Source organism: Pagrus pagrus (genome assembly GCF_965226575.1).
Source record: "Pagrus pagrus genome assembly, chromosome: 24".
NCBI lineage: Eukaryota > Metazoa > Chordata > Actinopteri > Spariformes > Sparidae > Pagrus > Pagrus pagrus.
The window spans coordinates 1885278-1908551 of NC_140206.1; the positions used below are offsets into that span (position 1 = coordinate 1885278).

Consider the following 23274-nt stretch of genomic DNA (forward strand, 5'->3'; position numbering starts at 1 on the left):
TATTAGTCAGTAAAGCATCTGCAAATTGACTCAATGAATCTATAAATGATAAAGCTGACACCTGACTGATCACAGACCATTAAACCCTTTTAAAGTCACATACCTGAGTGTTTTCTGTCGAGCTCCTCGTGGGACTGAATCCTCGAGCAGGGAGGTTATTAATCCACAGACGTGACACTTCCTCATCGCAGCCCAGACACAGCTTCCCGTCATGACCTGACACTGTCAATGATTGACTGCTCTGATGGAGGCAGCTGTTATTACTGTGACTGTATTACACGTTTTATTGCTGCCCTGACTTTCCACTCAGTCTACTGTCTGTGGGTCAGAGTGTCGCGCTTCACTGCAGTTACTGCAGGTTTGTACACAAAATTTAATGAATCAGCTGCTTTCAAGGCTCCGTTCAGGGTTAAAAATGTGAGAAAGTTTGAATTTATTGTGGATACATTACAATGATTTGTATCCACTTTACAAGTTCAAGTTTATTTGTCATTCAACGATACTTTCATTCATATTTTCACCTTTATCTTGTGACAGCGCTGTGTTAACGCTCTGGTTAGGGGCAGAAAAAGGTTGTATTTTGGCTTAAAATACTGTCGCCACAAACACAGCTGTCAAAGTCTCGTTGGTTTACACCTATAAATACTGAACTGAGGACTGAACAGTGGTCTCAGGCTTGGCAGCCGTCTCGCCATCCTGCGGTTTGTATGACGTACAAGATTTGAACGTATCTGTGGTTTGCAAACAGTCCTGTTCACTGTGGCTTTCCAATTATCAGATCAATACTGTCTTTTTGACCTGTAACTTTGTTTTTGTTGTCTTTTAAATGCAATTTTAACATTTTCTAAACATTTAATGTCTTATTTTAAAGCATGTCTGCATCTCTCTGTGTCTGAATGGTGCTGTATAAATAAGTTTGCAGGGAACCCATCTAAACACCGATAGTGTCGTTGTTCTATATCACATGATGCTTCATTTACACTTTTTAAAGCAAAAAACATCAGTTTAGATTGGCTGACACTGCAGCGAGCGCTGGAATATGTGTCGATTCTTGAAATTGCAGAAAGTTTATATTCTAGACTGCATCATGTTCAACTCAGAATGAGCGACGCTGTCTTTAAAAGCAGCTTATTTTACTTCCCTTCCCTTAATCACACAGTATGAAGTCCTGGCTGATTGAATAAGAGGAACTTTGGATCGGCAGTATGTTGAAACACTGTGTGGTGAAGGTGGAGTCACACATGTTGTTCTGATCCTGGAAACTAACTTCAATTTTCTCTCATAAAAACAAATAAAAAACACACCAGAGTCAAATTAAAACATAAAATCCTGACGCTGTTTCTTTTTTAAAGCTGCAGTAAAAAACTGTAGGTCAGAGTTGGAAGGTTTCCCAGCATGGGGCTGTAAAGTTATGAAATGATGTTGACTTTATTTTAATATTTCACTGGGCTGAGCTGAAAATGCGTCACCAGAGATCATAAAAGACAGGAGATGAACTAAGTTAGAGAAATCCTGCTTCTTGTTCAAGAGCATGACATAAAGTCGCTGATTGATTCTGATGTGATCGTCTCTTTATTGTTTCGTTACATAAGATGAAGACGTCACCTCCTCCTGACCGGCGCTGTTCTGGTAACAGATCTGATAAAAATCTTCCTGCCTGTCGGCTCCGACACAGAAACTGCTTCTGTCTGTTTCAAAGGTCTGATACTGAGACTGAAACCTGACCGACAGCTTCTTTAGTAATGATCATGTTTATGTCAAAAATAATATTCAATTAACAGACAATAAAGCTCGAAAAGACACAATGGAAAAAAACTGAGTTATTGTTTGAGTATTGGCACATTCCAGTGTTGTGTTTTCATTGTTGGTGATGATGGTTAAAAGGTGACAAAACGACAAGCCACGATTGAGGATGTTTTCATGCTTTTATTTGTAAAATGACACCAGAGATGAGTATATGCCCGCCCTACAGCCGACAACAACCAGATAGTGATCGTGTAGACCAGTGACCCTTCTTCCTCCTCTCTCCTGGGCCACTTACACTCCAGCCTCCAGATGATTGATGTATCATGTAGCCAATGAGATTTCAACTCCAGTAATATATAGTTTATATCAGTTTTTAAAGCCCTAAATGTAGAATATCTCAAGTTAATGTAGTTTCATACTCTTGAATAGGCTGTTTTTACTTGTTTTTGATTATTTTATCAGCACAAAGTTAATGTAAATAAAGAACTTCGAAGAATATTTCCTCAGAATAACATGTTTGATTTCAGTCATATTGTTATTTGATTTGAACTTGGACCCTGTGAGACTGTATGATGTGGACCTGTTGTGTTTTCCAGCTATCAAAGGCAGTTACAGCTCATCTGCAGGCTGATTTTGTTCATTCATTTCAAGATGTCAATCAAACGGCTGCCATCTTCTTTGTTTTTCTAGAAAATTTGAAACATCTTGATTTCTAGGAGACAGAAAAGTAAAGTTTCTGGGGCTTTCTGAGGGATAAATGACGTAAAGATGAATAAATCTCGATAAAATGATTTGTTTTAGTAACATGACATAAAACTGACCTTTGTCGTCAGATATAATTAATAAAAAACAAGACTCTCTCATCTTCACCATTTTATTGCTCTGAAGGTTGTTGAAAGGTGCACTGCATACATGAAGTGTGCGTGGGCCGAACACGGTACCCAGGGGGACGCCCACGCCAGTCCATGAAGTTCACAGTGGTGGGAGGCGACAGTAGGCACGTCTTCAAATAAATATTTATGCAGAGAGTCGCCTGATTGGACCAAACCAAAGAGTAAAGTGCTGACCTTCTCCAGCTGTGCCTCAGTCCTTTACATCAGTCAGGAGACCCGTGGTAACGAGACCGTCCTGCAGTTTTTGGAGGAACTTGAGCGAGAAGCACCAAGTGTGCGATTACAGGCGATAAAACCGTCTTCATGAAAATAAAGTTGTCCGATTCACCTCTTATTCTAACATAAATTAAAGAGTTTCACTCCAAAATGAGATATTATGAGAAATAATAATAAAACTACATGAAGGAAGAGATGGTTTGTTGTAAAAGCAGGAAATATAACAAGTTGATAACACTTAAAAATTGGATTATAGCATTCTGGATTCAAACTCTTCATTTCATTAGAAAAAAAGTTTGTCAGGAGTCAAAATAAATTACTGGGGAAACATTTCCCCTTTATACATATCGCTCTGTTCAAAAAGGCTACAATAAATTACTAGAAAATGTCACTTTAAAACTTATAATATTTAATCACAAACTCAGCCACGTACAGCGAGCGAGTTCACGATGCCGCTGAAACACAAATAAGAAAAAGAGACTGGAAACACTGAGATGTGTTTACATTATGTTGAGAACATTATCTGGTTTAAATGTGAAATTTCAAACTGCAGTGATTCACTTGCGTCGAGGTACAAATAAATAAACTGTACATTATCTATGATCAGGACCGGAGAGTTAACGCTCAGCTCCAGTTGTAATTGATGCCTTCTGAGTTTAGTCTAAAACATTAGTAAATTATAAATATCTTGACTTTTGAAAGCTGATGAATGTAAAAAAGAAATAAAAAGGGAGGAAACTGTTGAGACGACAGTTTGGGCCTCAGAGACGCCGTCGTTTTTACTCATGTATCCGTCTGACGGACTCATCGAAGGCTGCAGATGAACAGTCCAAAAATATATAAAGTCCCATTTCTTTTACTCAATACCTTTCCTTTACCTTCATGAACACAATTTAACAATACATGAATATCATAATGCTACATGGAGCACCCTCAGATGTAGAGATCCTCCCCCAGCATCCTCCGGTCATCAGAGCAGCGGCCTCTGGTCCAGCGGCAGACTGTCCACCAGGCACTTCAGCTGCTCCTCGCCCAGCTTGATCTTGTCCTCCAGTTTCCGCTGCTCGATGATGAGGGCCGACTTCATCTTCACAAAGTGGCGGTAGTCGTCCAGGCTCTCTGTGTCCAGGTGGGCCTCCATGATGCCGGAAACCAGCCGCTCGCGACGGTCCAGGTTCTCCTTCAGCTCCTTGGCATCCTCGTGCTGTCGCATTAACAGCTTCCGCTTCTCTGTCAGGGTTCGCTGAGGACGGATGGAAATGAATAATTACTCTTTATCGAAAGAAATGATCATTATCATTATTCTTAAGCTAATAAAAATAATTGAGTTCTGACTATTTTCAAGATTAAAGTCAGAACTCAAGTTTATCTATTTTTCACAGCGGTCCTAATTCTCTCCCGTAGACTGAAGACTTTCCTCCTGTACTCTGTAATCAGACCGTAGCGTTACCTTCTCCTCTGGCGGGGCTTCCTCCTCCAGGCTGTTGAGGGCGTTCTCCACCCGGGCGAGCCGGCCCGACAGCGACAGCAGCAGGCTCACCACCTTGTCCAGGTCGCCCACGAACATGCGAAACTTGTCGAGCTGGTTGGGCTGACAGAGGCGCTGCACGGTGGCCTCCACCTCGCGGCCCAGAGCCTCGTTGTCCTCCACGTCCTCCTGCAGGCTGTGTCGCGCCTCCCGCAGCACCTCCAGCTTCCCCGCCAGGCTGGAGATCAGCTCTTGCTACAAACAAACACAAACAGAGCGTTAAAACATGAAACATTACTCGCCGTCTCTCTCTCAGTGGGTGAGTTTTACCTTTTTACTGGCGAGGTCGACGTCCAGCTCGTCCTCAGAGTCCTGCTCCTCCAGCTGCTCCTGCATGTCCTTCATCTTGATGAGGAGCTCAGCTTTGGGAGCAGACGTGTTGTAGTAGGAGGAGCTGGGGACCAGAGAGGCTGCTGCCGATACCGACACGTCCTCCTCGTCCCGCCTGAGACACGAACAGAGACAACAACACACAAGTCAACACAAACACAGCTGAGCAGAGCTGCTGACACAGCTCTCTGTGACGCTGCATCAAAGTCTTTGACTTGATGCTGTTTCTGCTTTTATTTCTGTTCTTGCAAAGAACAATGGAGATTAAACGTGTTATTACGATAATCATTAAGATAACGGAGACATGTCTTGCAGGAAATTAAAGGCTTAGAAACAGGGGAAAGTATTCTAGATATTTAAAAATAAATCTGCCTCTGCAACCGACAGATGAACATTTTTAAAATACACTTAAAGCAGGTCGACCTTCTTTTAGTTTTGAATGGAGGAGTTCCTGTAATGAGACATTTGTCCACCAGAGGGCAGGCTGGAGGGCTCACTCAATGATGACATTGTTATTTTTGTTGTTGTTATTTTATTATGTTCTGTATGTTTATTCTGTGTTTTCTGCCTCTTCCTGCGCTGTATATTATTTTCCATCCTTATTATTTGTGTTTATTTCTTTTTAAATTGTGAAAATATATATAAATCTACATTTCTGGAACATGTATTAGTCTGTAACACTTAAAAGTGGTTTCATTTGTTAATTTAATTCATCAGTTGTGCTGATTTTTCCTTTTATAAGCTAAAATCACAAACTCTTTTCTGCCCTTAATCAAGTCAACTGCCAACCAATGAGTTGCATCACAGAGGTCAGAGGTTAAAAGCATTTCAGGAAGAGCTCGTAGGTTCAGTGTCTTGCTTGAACATCTTTCAGTCAGATAGAAACTTGAGGAACCAGCAGGTTTGGTACCTAAAACATACATTTCAGCCTCTTCTGGATGCAACTAAAAAGACTCCACTCACATCGGGAAAAGACTAAATGATTAAACGTAAATATTTCGGCAGCAGCAGATGTTAAAGAAAACAGTTAATTGATAATGAAACGTCCCACCTGTCCATGCTCCTGGGGGACGAGGTGGGCAGCCTGGAGCCGGAGGAGGTCCTCCTGCGCTGCAGGGCTCCCTCCAGGATCTGCTCCTCCGAGGGGAAGAGTCCCTCCATCAGGTCCATGGTGGTCATCCTGCCGCTCTGGTCCAAGATGTCCACCAGGGACTTGTCTTTCCCCATGATGTCTCGGGCCAGCTCCTCTCTCTTGGCGTCCTCCTCTGAGCGCCGAGGGCCCGCCGAGTTCGACTCCTGGGCCGAGGGGTCCTGATCGGCCTGCCGGGTGTAGACGCTGAACAGAGACGAGGCCGGGCGCTCGGCGGCGCTCAGGGAGAGGACGCAGGGCGGCGGCTCGAAGACGAAGCAGCTCTCGCTGCTCTGAGGCAGGTAGGCCCGGCCCTCTCGCTCCGAGCTGCTCTCGGTGTGGACGATCCTCACGGGGACTTTCCTCACCGGACTGTTCGGATCCATCTCTGCTGCGAGCTTCACATCACTCTCTGACCTGGACACGAGAGGGAGACGGATCTCAGGGTCAAAGACCGTCTTTAAAGAAACGTTGTATATTTTCCAAAACTCTGAATAACATTTCCAAAACTAAACAGTGAAAGGAGAGAAGATTAAAGCAGCTGCAGGAGGAGTTATGTGACGACATCCTGATGATTAAAACAATAAATGTTTCATTATTTCTTTTAACTGAGAATTATTTAATGAGGGATTGTTTTCAGCATCACATTTGCAAAATACCAGCTCTTCCAGGCTTCGCTCACAGAGAGGGAGATCTTTTCTTCTCATCCTCAAACACTAAAGATTAATCAACATTAACATCCATTATTTATTTACAGCCATCAAAGTACCAGCTGAGCACAAACAGTCTGAGGCTGCAGCGCAAGTTTTCTTCACATCCACAAACTCATTTGAGTGATTTTTTTTGGCACACATAGGCTGAAAGAAACTTCAGAGGAGGAGGATGTGAGGGAAGCTCATTTCTGCCAGTTAAAGTCTTGTTACAAAAAGTCCCATGGTGAGTCATGTTTGGGATAAAAAGCTGAAATTATGAGAAAAGAAAACATATTTACATACATTATGACTTAAACTCTATAAAGAAGAGCTGCAGAGAATCACAGCTGATTTTTTAAAGTGCGTTTCCACCTCTAACATGTCGGCCGTTCTTTCGTCAGTCCCTCACAGGTGAAGATGAGGTGACACAATCTCACATTTCCATATTTAACTTCTCTGTCTATAAACGGAAACTGTACATCGAACAGTTGTCCTTCATCTGGTCTGTTAAAAAATAAACACGGTCCTCAGAATAAAGCCCGGACGGCAGCGGATGGAAACACTTTTTAAAGCTTCAGAGTCGAACATTTCTAATTAAAGGTCGGATCGTACAGTAGCTCTGCAGTGGAAAGCAAAGGTCACAGCAGCCGTGTGGCTTCAACTAAATTACAGCCTGCAGTTCGATTTGTCTCCGGCTGCAGATACAGACACAATCAGATCTGTCAGCGCCACAAACTCCTTCTTCAGTTAATTCTTCCATCACTTTTGTACCATCTGATGACAACCACAGCTCGCCTACAATCACTAATCATCTTTTTTCTTCTACGACTTGTTTACCTAAAGCCTCTCTGACTGCAGCTTTACGTAACGAGGGGCGCTGAGGAGACCTGAAGATAAGCTGCTTACCTGAGCGGTGACTCATCCTGCACGAACACGGCCGGCGGCTTGTCGGTCAGTCTCAGAGGTGCAAACTGTGGCGAGGGAGACCGAGCTCGGTCGTCAGGCAGAGATAAAGTCCGGGACGAAGACAGGGGTGAAGAGGAAGGTGGCTGCTCCTTCTCCTCTATGTCTTCTACACCTCCTCCTCCTCTGCTGAGGTGAGGGGAGCTGGCCGGAGTCGGGGCGGTGCCGGCGGAGGAGTTCTGGACAGTCGCGTGGTGCTGGGTGTCAGAGCTGGAGCTGGACAGAGGCTGGAGCGCTGCCTGGTCTGCCTGGGCGCCAGCGAGGAATTCCTGGGAGGAGGATGTGGTTTCTGGGCCTAAATGGGGCCTGGGCGGCGGCAGGAGGCCCTTGGTTTGTGGAGGCTGGTACGAGTGCTGGGAAGAAGGGCTGGGGCTGAGGCTGCGAGGGCCCGAGGAGTGCGTGGAGTGGGAGGCACTGGCAGCGTCTGGTTTGGTCCTGTGGTCAGCGAAGGCTTGGACCGGGCCCTCGTTTCTGGGGACCGACGGGGCCGAGTGAGGGCTGTGGTCGGGCTGGTATCGCTGCCTGGGCTCAGTTTTTCCTCTAGAGGTCAAAATAAAGACAAACTTCATCAGCTGCAGTCATGAAAACACAAACAGAAATGTTTACGACTGAAACCATTGAAGTAAATAAATAACTTGCTTGTCTCGTCCTTGTTTCGTGTCCTTTATGTGGCTTTATTTTCACTTACATTTGTTTCGTGTGTTCATGTCACCTGCATTCTTTGTAAACTGCTCTCTTTTAACCACAGGTAAAAAAAACAAAAAACTTTTTTATTCGGCAATCCTCTGGTAAATTCAGTTATTCATTTTTGAAAACAAAGATCATGTTTAAGTTCAGAAGAAGCCGTCCGACTGGTTTATTTGAACCACATTAGGAGAGGCTTTGTTCAGTGATAGTGTTGCCGGCTCACAGTCAGTGTAACAGTTGAGGAAACCTGAACCACGAGTGTGAAAACCAAACACAGAGGTGGGATTACATGTGAGCAGAGACAAAGACACGGGCAGGATTCTTATTTCTGTCTCAATAAATGTGTTTATCACACAAATATTTACCTTTATGACAATTATTGTGATTATTAAAATTATTTCCACGATAAAATTCTGACAAACTGGATTTGTCTGTTTTTTAATCCAAACCTTGTAACAGAAAACTTTAGCTGCTCTCCAACTGAAGCTTCTTTAAATTATCGACAAAATAGAATAAATACATAAATAATCGTTACATTAACTGGGTAAACATGTAATCAGTCATGGATTGGCAGGCAACACTTATGGTTTCATTTAGCTGTTTCTCAGGGTTATTTCAATAATTTAATCCCTTAATTTTAATACTCACATTAAGGTGACATGTCCATAACATGTGTAACTTGAAGGGCCTTTTAATACAAAGCAAAAGTGCACAAATCTCCTCAGACTTCTGTGGTTTTAAATTGTATATCGTTCAAACTCCTCCCACTGCAAAGGTGCATGAAGTAACACAAAAAGCAGGAATATGAGCAACACTTCAGCTCAGGTATCTCAGTCTGTCCCTCCTCTGAGGCAGCGTGTCAACATGTGGATTGTCATTTCGTGTACTCAACAGCTAAGTGTTCATTTTCACCAGCATCTTAAGGATGAAGTGATACACTCTCCGCCCGCTGTAAATCACCTGTAAATGCTTTTGTAAATCTGGGTGTAGCTCGCTACAGGAGTCCAGGAGATACTGTGTGCGACAACATGAGCTCCAACAACACAAGATAAGGTGGAGAGGAGATCTAGTGTGATGGAAAATGATATTTTCCTTTCAGCTCAGGAAACCTGAAAATGAGAAGCTGAGACGTTTCTCTCTCACGACGCTGATACATTCCACATTTACACGAAGCATTTCTTTTTGGTGGAGGCCGGAGAGGACTCGACAGGTCAGACTGACACAGCGATCAACTGCGTGACCTTTCTATGACTCGGCAAACACTGAGCCAGCCTGCTGCTCTTCAGGTCGTTGGATACTTGTTGGATTGATTATTTTTTCATCTCTATCGTCTTCTGTTGTGTCTAAGTGTCATATCCCTCTGAGCAGAAACACATCCACAAGACATCAATTCAATGTCACTGATGACAGTGATAAGACGTCCAGTGGAGAACCAGAATCAACTTTCACTAGTGATGTCCAAGTGACGTCCCTACAGGGTTCAAAATCAAAGTTTGTACCACGTCATTTTAGACATATTTTTAAGTTCAGTTCCAGACGTCTGAAGAACTTCTTGTGGTCCAAAATTAAAGTTTTTATGACGACCAAATTTTACTTCATGAATATACTGCATATACATATATACATACATCTTGAAGTCCATCAGACATCTGAAGTTGTAAAGATGTCTTAAATTACATGGTTAAAAACTTTAATTTGAACCCTGTAAGATGATGTGAATGGTGAACGTTGAAAAGACGTCATCACATCATTCTGGCTCTGCAGCGTCTTTCAGATATGTTTTTGCTCAGTGGGATGTTTTATGTGTACAAACATTGAAAACCTCAAGCTCACCTGGTGGTGTGACTGCTCTGCTGGCTGTGAGGGTCTCTCCATGTTGAAGGAATATTCTGCAAAAGAAAGACATTTTTTTATTTATTGCATGGCCTCAAACATTACTGAGCATCATGTGGAATTAATTAAAAAAACAGCCTTCACTATCCCCCCTTTTGACCAAAGCCCAAAGTTGGCACTTTTTTGCATCCATACTAAAAATATTTTGTTTATTCTCCCGTTAATAAGTTGGAACAAGCTACACGGTTTGTAAAAAGTGACGGTCATAAGCAGTGGTAGTTGGTCCTTGGTCATGATAAACCCACCCCCAGCCCCTGATGTATGAGGATCAGTCATTTATACAGATATCCACATATTCTGGGCTTCTCACCTGTGTATAGAAGTCTGCAGAAGGAGAAGATCTGGATCTCTCGTGGATGCACACAGCCTTCTCCTCTGCATCTGCATCCAAGATGTTCTCCGCTGAGTGATACCTCCCTTGCGTCTTGACCTCGGATGACTTTTTCTGTTTGTTCCACGTTGCCTGGTACTCAGCGAAGGTCCCAAGCCTCTGCTGCTCTAGTAAGACCTGCTTACGTCCAGGGCTGAGTTGGTTGGGGTCTGTGGATGGGTGAACTTCCTCAGTCCTCTCTTTGGGTTTGCCTGACTCACCAAGGTCTGCGCTCAAGTTTGTACCCTGACTGGACTTCAGGACAGGCCTGGGAAACGTCGGTTTGGCCTCAAAAAACTTCCTCCGCTCTCCGAAAGACCCTGTTTGAGGTTCTCCCTCCACTCCCACTTTGTCTATCTTGTCAGGCTCTGAGAAGGAGTGCGTCCTCTTGGCAAGGGGGAAGCGTTTACGTCCTCTAATGCGTCCGTTGGAGGTTTTAACTGCTGGCGCCTCTAGAGGCTCAAGGTCTCGTCTTTGGAAGGAGGTAGCCTGGAGGACCCTGGCTTGCGCCTCTTTCAGGTGGTCCTTGTAGGTGTTGGAGAAGGAGACACCAGAAGATGTAGAAGTCTTTGTGGATCTCCATTCCTCTGCCTCCTCTTCCTCTGCATCACATGTCAAGGTTGCAGCACTGCGGCTCTTTTGCAGCTGGGCTCGCTTCTGCTGGATCTCATTGCGGAGGGTGGTGGCGTAACGGTCGCTGCGCCGATTTGTTTTTCCACTGCTGGCGGCCACATCACTGGCATCCTGGGTGGGCATGGCTGCTGGTTGCCTTTCAGCCAGAATCCTACTCTCCTGGGCAAGGGAGTGGAGAAGTGGAGTTTTCAGAGGGGATATTCGGTGATCCTCTTGGGGCACCCATGGGTCTTGGTGCCTTGATAGACTGACCTTGTGATCATTACTTTGATGTGTTGGGAAGTGTCTTTTCGTGTCATTAGTGTGTCCTTCACCTCTCTTTGCAGCATCCTCTGGGCTCCGGCTTCGATCAGAAAGTTCAGAGGTTTGGCGGTCATAATGTAGACCATTCCCCAGATGGGAATGACCATTGCGCTCCTTGTTTTCACTGTAAGGCATGTGGAACTGAGGTATGTAATACTTTGACTGAATGTTTCCCTTCAATGAACTTGGGAAGCCTGGTTCATTGCTGTTTACCCAGTGAAGTTTCTCTGCTTCCCCCCTCCGTCCCTCCGCTTTGCCCTGCCTGGCTTGAAGCTCAGCAATCTGAACCGAATGCTTGCTCACCAGGCCGTAGTATCTGTTGTGACCCCCGTTCTCCAGGTTTGCAGCAGAACTTGCAATGGATGCTGTGGAGTGCCGGACTTGTCTGCGGCTGAAAGCGTTTGTGGGCAGATCCTGGAGGCTGCGGTAGTAGCTTCCTACGCTCTGAATCTTGGTGGGAGGAGCTGGCCTGGTCTGGAGATAGAGGGGGCTTTCGTCGCTGTATTGTCTCTGATGGGCAAGTTTTTGGCTGTAATGAGACTGTCTGACGTCAATACTGGACAGGGAGAAGAGTTTGTTGGGGCGCAGCTGGTTGTGGTTGTGGTCAGCTGCCATGTTGGGATGGAGGAAGTCTTTGGCGGGTAGGGGGTTGAAGCTGTGTCTGGCCTCTGAGGGTTTCTCCTGGTTAGATCTGAGGTCATTCTTGTTATTTTCTGTCAGTTTTTCACTTGACCTGCCTTTGATCTTCACTTGACCACCTTCAGAGTACGGGAACACTTTTGTGGCGGCAAAACTGTCACTTCGCAGGGGAGGAGGTGGGGGAGGAGGAGACTGGGACTTCTTCTTCTCTGGAACCTGCCACACTGGGCCAATGCTGGGTCTCCCCGCAATGGAAACCCGGGATGCTGGCTGCTCCTCCGACCGTGACCCCTCCCAGCCTCCATTCCCCAGCGTCGGCTGCAGGTACCTGGGCCGCTCGGCCTGCTGAGGCCCTTCACTCTGAAGGCCCTTGAAGAAAATGTTTTCAGCACTGGTACCTTTCCTTCCAAATGTGCTGGAGTCATGAACAGGAGGGCTGGAGCTACTAGAAAAACAGCTCAACCCGGCGTCTCTTTTGCCTCCCGTTCCACAGAGCGGCTCTGCAGTGCTGATGTATTTATTTGGTGAAAGACGACCTGGTGGGAAAGGATGAGAGGGACGCTCCAGTCTTTCCATGTTGTTCGCTGAGCTGAACTGGCTGGTTAGCTGATGCTGGGTGTTCTGGTCCCCTTGAGTGGATGAGTCTTTGGGCCTGGTGGTCAGAAAAAAATTAATGTTTGAATTTTATGAATTATTGTTTCGCTAAGTCATGAAGCTACCTTTGTTGCTCTATGCTTGAAGTTATCCAACTGATCAGGCTGATCAGAGAACCTAAAAGGCTCACCTTGCTTCATGTTTTGGCTGCCAGACTGGTGCTGGGGTGGCCTCTCTCTTGGCGGGCTCGGACTCCTCTTCTGTCAGCTTGGAGGGGTGCCAGGAATGGGGCCGCGAGCCTTGATCATTCTTCCTGCAACAAAACATGTCACACAATCACAACATATAATATCATCCATAACAACCCTAGAAAGTGATTACTGTATATTATTGTCTTATCCACTTTGCTCACACCAAACATGCACATACCCTTGTCTGAAGCGGTTTTTCCTGGAGAGCATGTTGACAAAGAGAAGAATTATGTGTCATAAACCCCTAAAACATATTATTATGTCATGGCTCATTATCGTAACAAAAACAAATATCTTGGAGACAAGAATAAACTAACAAGAATCTACTGAAGAATATTTGGTTTGGACGACTAACACCAACACAAAATGCTACAAGGAACACAAATCACAAACTCGATGACCAAACATCACTTAAGTTCACCAACAACTACCAGGAAACACAACGTGGCTGGCTGATGGTACCTCATGGAGCTTCGCAAAATCTTGGTGAGAAAGCTCCGTGCCACGTGCACCTCGGTTTCTGACGGCATTGTGCGTGACGATACAACATCAACCATTTTACCCCTGATGGGCAGCGAGTGATGGAAAGAGAAGAAGGAAAAGTAGGAAGAGATGACGACACAGAATCACACATAATCATTTAAAACCTTTTGTCTTTCTGAAGCAGGAAAAGGAAACGAGAGAGTCTGAAGGTTCGTGCAAGTTAAAATTCAGGAGGCACATTGTTGGATTTTTGCCGATATCCAATATTTTTCCCAACTCATTTTTGCCAGTTGCTCACTGCCGATTCTGATATATGCACATATATTTTCCCACCTATTTACAGACAATATCAAGTCTTTCCTACCCTTATATATTGATGGACCACACAGACCAACACAATTAACATAAACATAACATAAACAATAAACATTCGCTGGGAAATATAAGAAAACTTCAACGGTAGAGTTGTAGACCACTTTTTGAGGGTCTCAGTCTCAGACTCGACCTTGTTTTTGCTCGGTCTTGTCTCGGTCAAGACCAGTCAAGACCACGACTACAGGGATGGTTTCTACGAGACAAGAGTCACCCAGAAAACCTGATGCCTCCAGAGAAAACTGTATTCAAAATGGAAAACAGGTGTTGAATAAAGACGGTTGAGTATATTTCAGAGAAAAGAGGCGAATAAAGAGGAATTTTCATTCGTCTTCTCTGGATGTTTCTCTATGAATGTTGATCTTTAAAGAGCTGCAGGTTTCACATTTTACTGAGTGTATCATGCAGTGTGGGAATCACACTGGCTTTGTCTTGGTCTTTAGTCTTGACTCGGTCTCAACCCTTCAAAGTTGTTTTTCATCTGCTCTCAGTTTAGCTGTCTGCATTTTAGACCAAATCATGGAGCAGACTTTCCCTCAGATTGATGTCTGAATCACCAGGCAGGTATTTAGTGAAGGAAACTTAACATACTTCACATAACGGCTGTTGACCCTTCACAAGAGGAGAGGGAGACAGATCTGTCACAGCCATATGGTCCTGACGGAGCTTAGCTCCTCAGCTTTTACAAAAATTAGACACATGTGAGATGGATCTGCAAGTTGCTCCTCCAACCACCACGACCTTCCACCTTTAATCTTCTAAAAAGCTGATATTTTTGGTCGGGATTGTTTCCAAGTTCAAACTTCAGACTGGAGTGAAATCTCACAGCCTTGTGAGACTTCAGTCGCCCCGATCGAAGCTTTAACCTCGCCAGGTCGAGACGGAGACGCTGCATTCTTTCAGCGCAGGAATGCAGGGAGGTCGTACCCTCGCTTCATGCGCTACATCTATGTTATCCATCTGAGAGTGCGACGCCTGCCTCCTGACTTTCTCACTATCCGTCACCTGGCTCTGACTTCTTTACTGTCGAGTACAATCCCTCAGGAGTCAGTGAAGATATTTTAATCATGTTGAGGTGTTGTTGTTACTGATCTGTTGTTTTTCATTCTCATCTTCTCTAATTACAAGAAATAAAATCACATAAAGTCAAAAGGAAAGCATGAAACTAGAGAGGAAGACGGAGGAAAGAAGGAAAACACAGCAAATGTGTTACTGATTAAAGGGTAACTCCACCAACTTTACACGTTAAAGTACTACTAAGTCTGATTCATCAGTGCCTCCAGTGATGTCACTCAGTGGCTGAGTTGCATTGTGGGTAATGTAGGCACCAGCTTTTGAAAAAGAAGAAGAATGTGTGGAATAAAGACGGAGATATCTCTGGTTATGCTGTATTGATTTTATTACCCACAATGCAACTCACAACAAAGGACTTTATACTAGTTTTAGGAAGACCTGTAAACACAATGTAAGGTGCAAAATTGGTTGAGTTACCCTTTAAGAAGAAACGTTGAGCAGCTAAACAGCTAAAATATAAAATGTTTGATTATAAGATTTTGCTTTTAATTCGTTTGTGACTTAGCGATATACTTGTATTGACAATAACCGTGATATTTAAAAATTAAATACTGATATCGTACACACGTCTCCATTCTCACCTGACACAAAATGACACAAAATACACAATAAACAAAACACTATCTTAAAGACAGAAGACGAATCTCCTGGACACTGTGACAACATCATTATAATGAATAGCAGACCTGGTTTATAACGTAGAATAAGAGGAAATAAAGACAACGATTCCCATGATCCCACACTACTGTTGTCTTTTGCTTTGTTTTGATTCAGAGACCTCTGGTGTCGCTTTCTTCTTCTTTCAAACCTTCCAGTGAATTTAAAGTTCCTTTTTTAAGACAACACAACATCTGCACAGCTGTTCTTCTTTCATATAGTCCAAACAAACCAAAAGTGTGAAAATGTAAAGAAACAGCAGGTTTCTGGAGTGGCAAATGAAGCGACCGTCAACATAAAACCGCTCAGTGTGACACACAAAGTGAGAGTTGCGTTGCCTCCAAACAAACTCCGGCACAATGGAAATGCAAATGTCTGTCTTTGTGAAGCGCTGAGGGTCTATTGTCAGGGGATACAGCTGGTCTGTCACAGATATTTCACAGGGGAGGAGACGCCATCTCCATCTCCCAGGATATACGAGCCACGCCGAGGTGAACTCACTCAGATGACCCAGTTGGCTACGAGTGCGCCTCCATAAAAGACAAAGAGACTTTCTACAAAAAAAACTACTAAAAAGGTCAAATGATGAGCAAAAACTACAAAAACTTTCATCCTATCAGGTCATTTCTGTCTGGGATTAAACACTCAGTAGTTTGAATGTTTCAGCCTGCAACTATGAACACTTGAATCACTGATTCGTATAAGAAACTGGTTGACGGTGACTTGATAAGTAGTTTAAACCGACTTGTACTGAAGTGAAACGGAGCAACAACATGACAATGAACTCACCCACAGCTCCAGGGGTTCAAAAAGGACACTTCCACTTCACTTCTGCACAGCTCGCTCCCTCAGAAACTCTCCAGGTCAGAAACAAAAACAACACTTTGACACCACAGACGAGCTCTGAGGAATCTGGCTTCTCCTCCTCCTCCTCCTCCTCCTCCTCCCTGTATGAACACAAACACTCCACCTTGTGCTGCGGAGGAGATTTCCTCGGGGATTATGAGGGGGGATTTGAGACGAGGGGGAGGAGAAGTTGTCCTTGTTGTAATCTAGTGTTTGCACTGCAAGTGGCCGAGCCAGCGGGGCGGCTGGGAAAGTCAAGTCTTTTTAAATTTTACTTTATTTATTAAGCAGATGTTTACCGTAAAGCTGCAACTGATGTTCACAACTGCTTGATAAATGGTTTAAACAGTGGAATGACTATTAACTAAAGTATAATTAACTTGCTATTTATCCATGATGGTTGTTGTAAAGTGTTACCTGCTGGTGTTAACTTGGTCATTTCGTTGTCAAATCTGTGTTATTTTGGCCCAGAAAAGATCTGATCCTGGTCTGAATTCAATAATCTGGTGAGCCAGTCAGATGAAATAAACAAAAGTAGGACTTTAAGGTTGAAGTTAATCTGAAGTGGGAGACGTGGCACTATTTGTGGTTTGGTTTCAGCCTGATATCTCTTACTTGTGTTGGCTGTACGTTCAGTTCTACCTCAGTGTCCTCGTCAGGAAACACAACACAGACAGGAATGCTCGGCTGTGTTTTGAGAGATACCAGGAGGAGGAGGAGGAGGAGGAGGAGGAGGGAGATACAGAGACGACTCCTCCACCGTGGAGGAGACGCTGCAACCTCTCAGAGGTTAAAATACAAATCGTGTGTGTTTGTGTTATTTTACGTCTTATAAAATCCCCCACAACAAAAGTGAAATTTGGTACTTCAGAAACTTCTTGACTGACTTCGTCTGATTGGTCACTGACAGACAGACCTGTGACTCCACCTGTTTTATTTTAGGGATTCGTCTTCCTGTGGTTTTAGATCATCTGTTCATCTATCATCCATCTGTTGGTGTCCTGCAAAGGACTGCCAAACTGGATATCTTTCAGGAGACCTGGAGACATTTCGTTCTGTTTTAGTGGCGTCAAATCCTGTTTTTTTAAGGACTTTTGGAGACATTCACAGCCCTTTTTGTGGCGTAAAAAACAGCTTTTATGAGGATACCTTCTGACCCTAACCAGGTGGTGTTTGTGCCTAAACCTAACCAGAGCATGAACACAGCGCTGTGACGAGAGAAAGAGAAAACTCAACCTAAACAAACGTAAAGGTGTAACAAACGCACTTAGCTAACTTTCATTCTGAGGTTGGGATGTTAACAACCATAATGCTTCACTGCCTCTCTCATTACATCACCACACTCTCCTTTCCCAACCATCGTCTTTCACTCGTCACTCTGCAGCAGCGGCAGCAGCGGCAGCACAATAGAAAGTGCCAGCATCATCACAGCTGGGCTTATCGGTGTGTCACCGCCCGCACCGGCCACAAAAACTAAAGAGAGGGGGGAGAATGAAATGTACCAGAGGACAGAGCACAAACTGACACAAACAAACCTGAAGATGAGCCACAGCTGGAACATCTGGCTCTGTTCTGCACTGATATCAGACCAACGCTTGACTCTTTATTATAAATCTGTCTGACTCAGCACAACAGTCTCATTAATCTGCTTCTTTAAGAAAAGAACAACTCTCACAATCCCGCGTTGACATATTTCAGCCGCTGTCTTTGTCCCAAACAGTTACAACGAGGCTGGAACAACAAATAATTCATATTTAATTGTTAAATCTAATAATCTTCTATTAATTTCAGCTCTGCTAAATAATTAAAACTGTTCTCCTGCTTGTTCTGAACAGTTCTGCTCTACTTTACAGAACCAAACGTATTAAAGAACAGTTAATTAGATATTTTATTTCTACAAAAACAACCAGGAACTTTACACCATATACATGTGAACTGGAGAGAACCTTGAAAGAAACTGAACAAACCCTAAAGAACCCAGACAGGAACCCCCACAAGAACAGCAACCTTAATGTTTATGTGATCAGAGTATTGCAGCCCTGAAAGAACCACTTTGAACTCCAAAGAACCTTTAAAGGAACAATCTTACAAGAACCGTGCTAAACTGGAGCTTCACTGAAGAACCCTAAAAACTGTTCTTCTAAATGATTTCAGAACCTGAAGTTTGAACCGTGAGAGAACCCAAACTCTAACTAGAACCACAATGAACTGACACAGAACCCTGAGATAATTCTACTGTATTAAAACTTTAGATCATTTAAGATCCTAAGTTCTCCTGACTTGTTCTGATCAGTTCTGTTAGATGGTGGATGACAACACCACCGACACGTTAACAAACATGTCATCTTACTGCTCACGATTTGTAATAGATTACATAGATAACTTACATAGAAAATATATCATTCTTTAAATAAAAGACTTGAGCAGGTAGAAATGTTTAACGTGCTGGTTACATCTCCTGTAAACTGCTGCTGACGGATCAGAAACACTTGTTGCTCGTGGACAAAGATGTAGTGTAACCTGCTCTAACGTCATCCCTCCTCCACATACATCACCTCTCAGGTTTTCACAGCTCTCTCTCCTTCTCCTAACCTTCATGTGTCGCCGCCGTTATCTCGCGCTCACTCACCGCCTCCTGATCTAATCCTGCTCGTCAGGAAACCAAACGATTGAATCAGAGGAGATGAAATCAAAGAGAAGTACCTCGGAGCGTCTTTGTCTTCTAAAGTCCCAACATGTCCAGAGAGAGGAGAGGAACAGCAGACAGGAGCGCCCACTCTGTGCGAGTCAGAGCAGCTAAAGCCCCTGAAAACAATGGGCTCTGCTGATACGGCCTATCCCACTAAGCAGTGTCAACTCACCTAGGCAACACGGACCGTACCACTCCTCCTGCAGGCAGGGGAGGACGCCCGGCCTGAAGCAGCTCTGAGGGCGACTCTCGGATCCTCTCAGAGCGAGTTTTTACATTTCCCTCCTCTACACCAGCCTGGAGTTTCCCCCTGATCGGACTCAGAGCGAGAGCCTCCTCAGCGGGTCGTTAAAACACACCGACCGGTCACTTTTACCCCCGGTTGACTCGACCCACTCTGCAAAGCTGAGCCCACGCCTGTGGCTTTGCAGCTAGTAATTGGATTCAGGCCTTAAGACTCTGTTGCCATTTGCCAGTGAGCATATAATTCTGACAGGACGGGACATCAGCAGCACATGGAGCAGAAAGGCTTTACACAGATTATTGTTGTAGAGACGCTGCAAATAAATCAATCAACTTTCTGCTCAGTGAAAAGTTTCACTACATGAACAAACATCTGTTGGTTATTGTGTCTTTCTCTGACCTCTTGAACTCCTCATTTTCCAACCAGGTCACCAGAATAAATGTCAGCTAAGTTCAAACCAAACGTTTCTTTACGTTGAATTTTCTATTTCTCTCTCGTCACAACGCTGTGTTTATGCTCTGGTTAGCTTTAGGCACAAACACCTGGTTAAGGTTAGAAGACATCACAGTGTGGCTAAAAATACCTGTTTTCACCACGATAATGGACAGAAATGTTGCCAGGTCTCCTTAAAGTTAGTAAGTTTTGACACCACAAAGCGGCTGAAATGTTGTAAGCTCTCCATAAATACACCTGATCTCCAAGCCACAGGAACAGCTGGAAACGATTTCTGGTTCTGCTGTGTCGACTTTGATCCTTTGTTTTTAAACCGTCCATAACGAGTCCAACAGTGATATAAACTGGAGCCTGCATTACCCACAATGCATCAGATTACATGCAGCTTCCTCTGGAGCCACAATAGACTTTACACTTCTTATGAAAACAGGTGAACTGATCCTTTCAGGTATCTAAACGTCTCGTACGTCTTCATACCTGTGGACGACCAGGGACAACGTCCTGTGAGAGCTCTTCACCAGACTGATGGCCTCCTGACGGGAGCCGCTGAGGACAACGGCGTTAACGCTCACCAGCTCATCACCAACCTGGAGACGGACTGCTGCCGCCACGCTGCCCTCCTCCACCTGGACACACACACACACACACACACACGGACATCACAACCAAATCACCTTCAAGTGGAAAGGAAGAAGAAGAAGAAGAAGAAGGAGGAGGAGGAGAAAGAGAAGAAGAAGAAGAAGTAGAAGAAGGAGGAGGAGGAGGAGAAGAAGAAGAAGAAGGTGGAGGTGGAGGAGAAGAAGACTTTGCCTCTCTACTCATTTAAATAACAACTCAGCTGTACCTCTGGCGCCATCCTCTGGACACAATCTACACATGTTGCTCCACCAGATGTAAACACTTCTTCATCCAGATGTTCTGTTTCTGGCCGTGTTACGAGTCACGGCCTCGGGTGGAGCTGGGTTTGCTGACCACGCTCATCATGTCGTTACAGATACGTAAGACGAAGTGATAAATGTTGCAGACAGTCGAGACACAACAACAGTACGTTATTTTCTCCACCATATTTCAGGGCGGACGTCTCACTGAGGATACTGTTTCACCCCCGGAGCACCTCCGTCTGCAGCAACCTGAGTGCTCCGATTAAAAATTAAATCCTGCAGCTCCTGTAACCTGAGCTTCTCTCTGGTTCCTGCTGTGTCACGTTACAGACAGAACTTACTGTATGATCTGTATCATCCTCAGGAGCTCAGGAGGAAGGTTATGGGTCCTATTCCTTCAGATTTTATCAGAGCTCAAACTTATATCTCATATCTCACACCTCGTGGTGTCCAGGCTCAAAGGAGACGTGGAGGGAAGCAGTTTGGCATCACGCTCCAGTGATGCACTTAAAGGTCTATGTTTTACTGATGGAAGGGCCTATAGGTCTAAAAGATATGACAAATAAGGCACAAATCCCACCGTTACTACAGCCAACACATCTGCCAAACAGCCGACCGGAGCTCCAGTCCACCACGGGACATTATTAAGGACACCTGGAGACATTTCCAGATGTTTCTGTGGTGAGAAAACCAGGTGTTTTTTAAGAACAGCTGCAGATATTTACTGCCAGTTTTGTGGCAACCAGAAGCGGCCATTTGTTACGGGGAGTCGGACCATCTCCATCCGTGATCGGGGCGACCAAAACAGGTAAACCAAAGAAGAAGAAGAAGTAGAAGGAGGAGGAGGAGGAGGAGGAGGAGCATCTCCATCTGTGATTGTGTTGACCAAAACAATGTTTTAAATGCAAGTAAAAGGAGACATAAAGAAAACAGCGGTGATTTACATGACGTCGTTACCTTTGTGATGACCAGAGGCTCTCTGTGCTCCGTCCCCCCCCTCAGGGTGAAGCCCCAGGGTGCTCTGCCTCGCAGCAGCACCTCCACCAGCTCTTCACCCTCCTCTTCCTCCGCCTGGCTGCTCTGCCGCCCGCCGTCCCTCCACACGTCCACCTCCCTCCACCACCTCATCCTCCCTGCTGACACTCTCAGGTCATCTCTGTAGTCCACGGCGTCCATCATGGCCCCGCTTCAGCTGGCTCCACCAACATCAGATCCCCCTGAGACAGTTTATCATCTTATTCAGAGGGATTCAAAATCATACATTAATCACACAGCAGGGGGTTAGTCTGAGATGATTAGTTTGATAATTGATTAAAGATTTCTTCATTTCAGCTTCTCAAATATGAATATTTGCTTCATTCGTCTTATTTGAAATACATTTGTGTAGTAATGAGGCCTAAAACCTGGAACTCTGTTAGCATGTTAGCACGTCCATGTTTTTCAAATGTGTTTTCAGTTAAATGTGTGAATAAAGTGTGTGGTTACCAAAGTCTGAACATATTTACACGTTTTGTTCTCCAACATAAACTCCATCATTAAATGTCCACAGTTTCATTATAAAGCTCATGTGTCATTATTAGATTAGCCGTTAGCTGCAGCCTGAATCCAACCGTCAATCTACGGAAGCTCGCTGGGAAAACGGTGGAAGTAGTTCGACTCATGATCGTTACGGGCTTCCGTAGATTCGCAAATTTTATAAGAGCAGTATAATATGATTAGTTTTTAATGTTTTGAAAATTAATTTATAAAATTATTTAATAAACTAATAATTATTTTTAATTAAGTGACCGATTTACATGCAGCAGTTACAAATAAAGCAACATGAGTACTGAAAACACTTAAAAATAAGATTACTATCTGATTAAAGATGATTTTTAACACGTTTAACTTACTTGAAAATGTTGATTTCTGCAGAAAAGCTCTCAAATGTCCCACAAAAGCAAAGACATTAGATGAAGCTCCAACAGTTGACGGTGAGTCCTCCTGATTTCTATTGATTAATGAGATCTTTCATTATTTACAGTGTTGCTCTGTTCAGCCCCTCAGCTCTGCTTCTACCGAGTCATCACAGCAGCCACTGACATCAACACCTGTTCTCCACAACACGCCCCCTCCCGGTGACCAGCAGCGTCACAGCCTCTGTGCTGCCTTCAGGTGCGTCACGTAATGTGGTTAATCCAAATCTCTGTCTGTGCAGGCCTGCACAGTTATCACATTTTCATAATAAGCCCTGCTGCACTGGGAAATAAAATACACATAATTTTTCAAAATCTAATGACTACATCTGGAATACAAAGAATATTCAATATAAAAATAAATATAATGGAAAATGGGTAGACAATGGCATTGCATTGGTTTAGGATAGGATTTTTTTTTTGTCTACTAATGGTGTAGATACTCTGATAGCAGTGATAATATGTGTTGGATATCTGTGTTGTGGTTACTTGTTTTCACCACTAAGAGGCAGTAAATGGTATTTTTTCATTACACAGGCATGTAAAGTAAGGTTGTTCTATATCATTCACATTGTTATCTATATCATTTGTTATCATTTTTTAATCAATCAATCAACATTTTTTGAAGACTCAAATATTAAACATCTTGGTGTAGGATCGATTTCAGTGTTGTTTTATTAGTATGCGTTAGATTGCACAGGTTATGATATTGTACCTGTGTTACAGAAGTGGAGGATCATATCAAATCTTACT

The 23274-nt window shown here is 44.0% G+C and overlaps 1 protein-coding gene across 6 annotated transcripts; it reads right to left on the reverse strand.

The window, feature by feature from the left end:
- Nucleotides 1-1912: 1912 nt before the first annotated feature.
- LOC311253454 (protein Shroom2-like) lies at nucleotides 1913-22648 on the reverse strand. Of its 6 annotated transcripts, none has more exons than XM_084347441.1 (12): nucleotides 22459-22648; nucleotides 21524-21800; nucleotides 20163-20311; nucleotides 13046-13066; nucleotides 12807-12929; nucleotides 10388-12674; nucleotides 10018-10073; nucleotides 7441-8037; nucleotides 5765-6259; nucleotides 4654-4828; nucleotides 4306-4578; nucleotides 1913-4098 (listed from the first exon to the last, which is right to left on the reverse strand). In XM_084347441.1, exons 2-12 carry the CDS (start codon nucleotides 21743-21745, stop codon nucleotides 3826-3828), a joined length of 4671 nt encoding a protein of 1556 aa, XP_084203567.1. In that variant the 5' UTR covers nucleotides 21746-21800; nucleotides 22459-22648; the 3' UTR covers nucleotides 1913-3825. The 6 variants fall into 6 exon arrangements, with proteins under 6 accessions (XP_084203567.1, XP_084203570.1, XP_084203568.1 ...); XM_084347444.1 differs by lacking the exon at nucleotides 22459-22648 and adding an exon at nucleotides 22072-22189 and having other exon boundaries at nucleotides 21524-21783; XM_084347442.1 differs by lacking the exon at nucleotides 22459-22648 and adding an exon at nucleotides 22072-22189.
- Between the last annotated feature and the right edge of the window lie 626 nt (nucleotides 22649-23274).

Coding starts and splice junctions, on each gene's coding strand:
- LOC311253454 (XM_084347441.1), bottom strand. CDS start 21,745: ATGATGGACGCCGTGGACTACAGAGATGACCTGAGAGTGTCAGCAGGG. Junction 13,067..20,162: donor TTGTCCCTGGTCGTCCACAG/GTATGAAGACGT, acceptor CATGCTCTCCAG/GAAAAACCGCTTCAGACAAG. Junction 6,260..7,440: donor CAGGATGAGTCACCGCTCAG/GTAAGCAGCTTA, acceptor TCTCGTGTCCAG/GTCAGAGAGTGATGTGAAGC.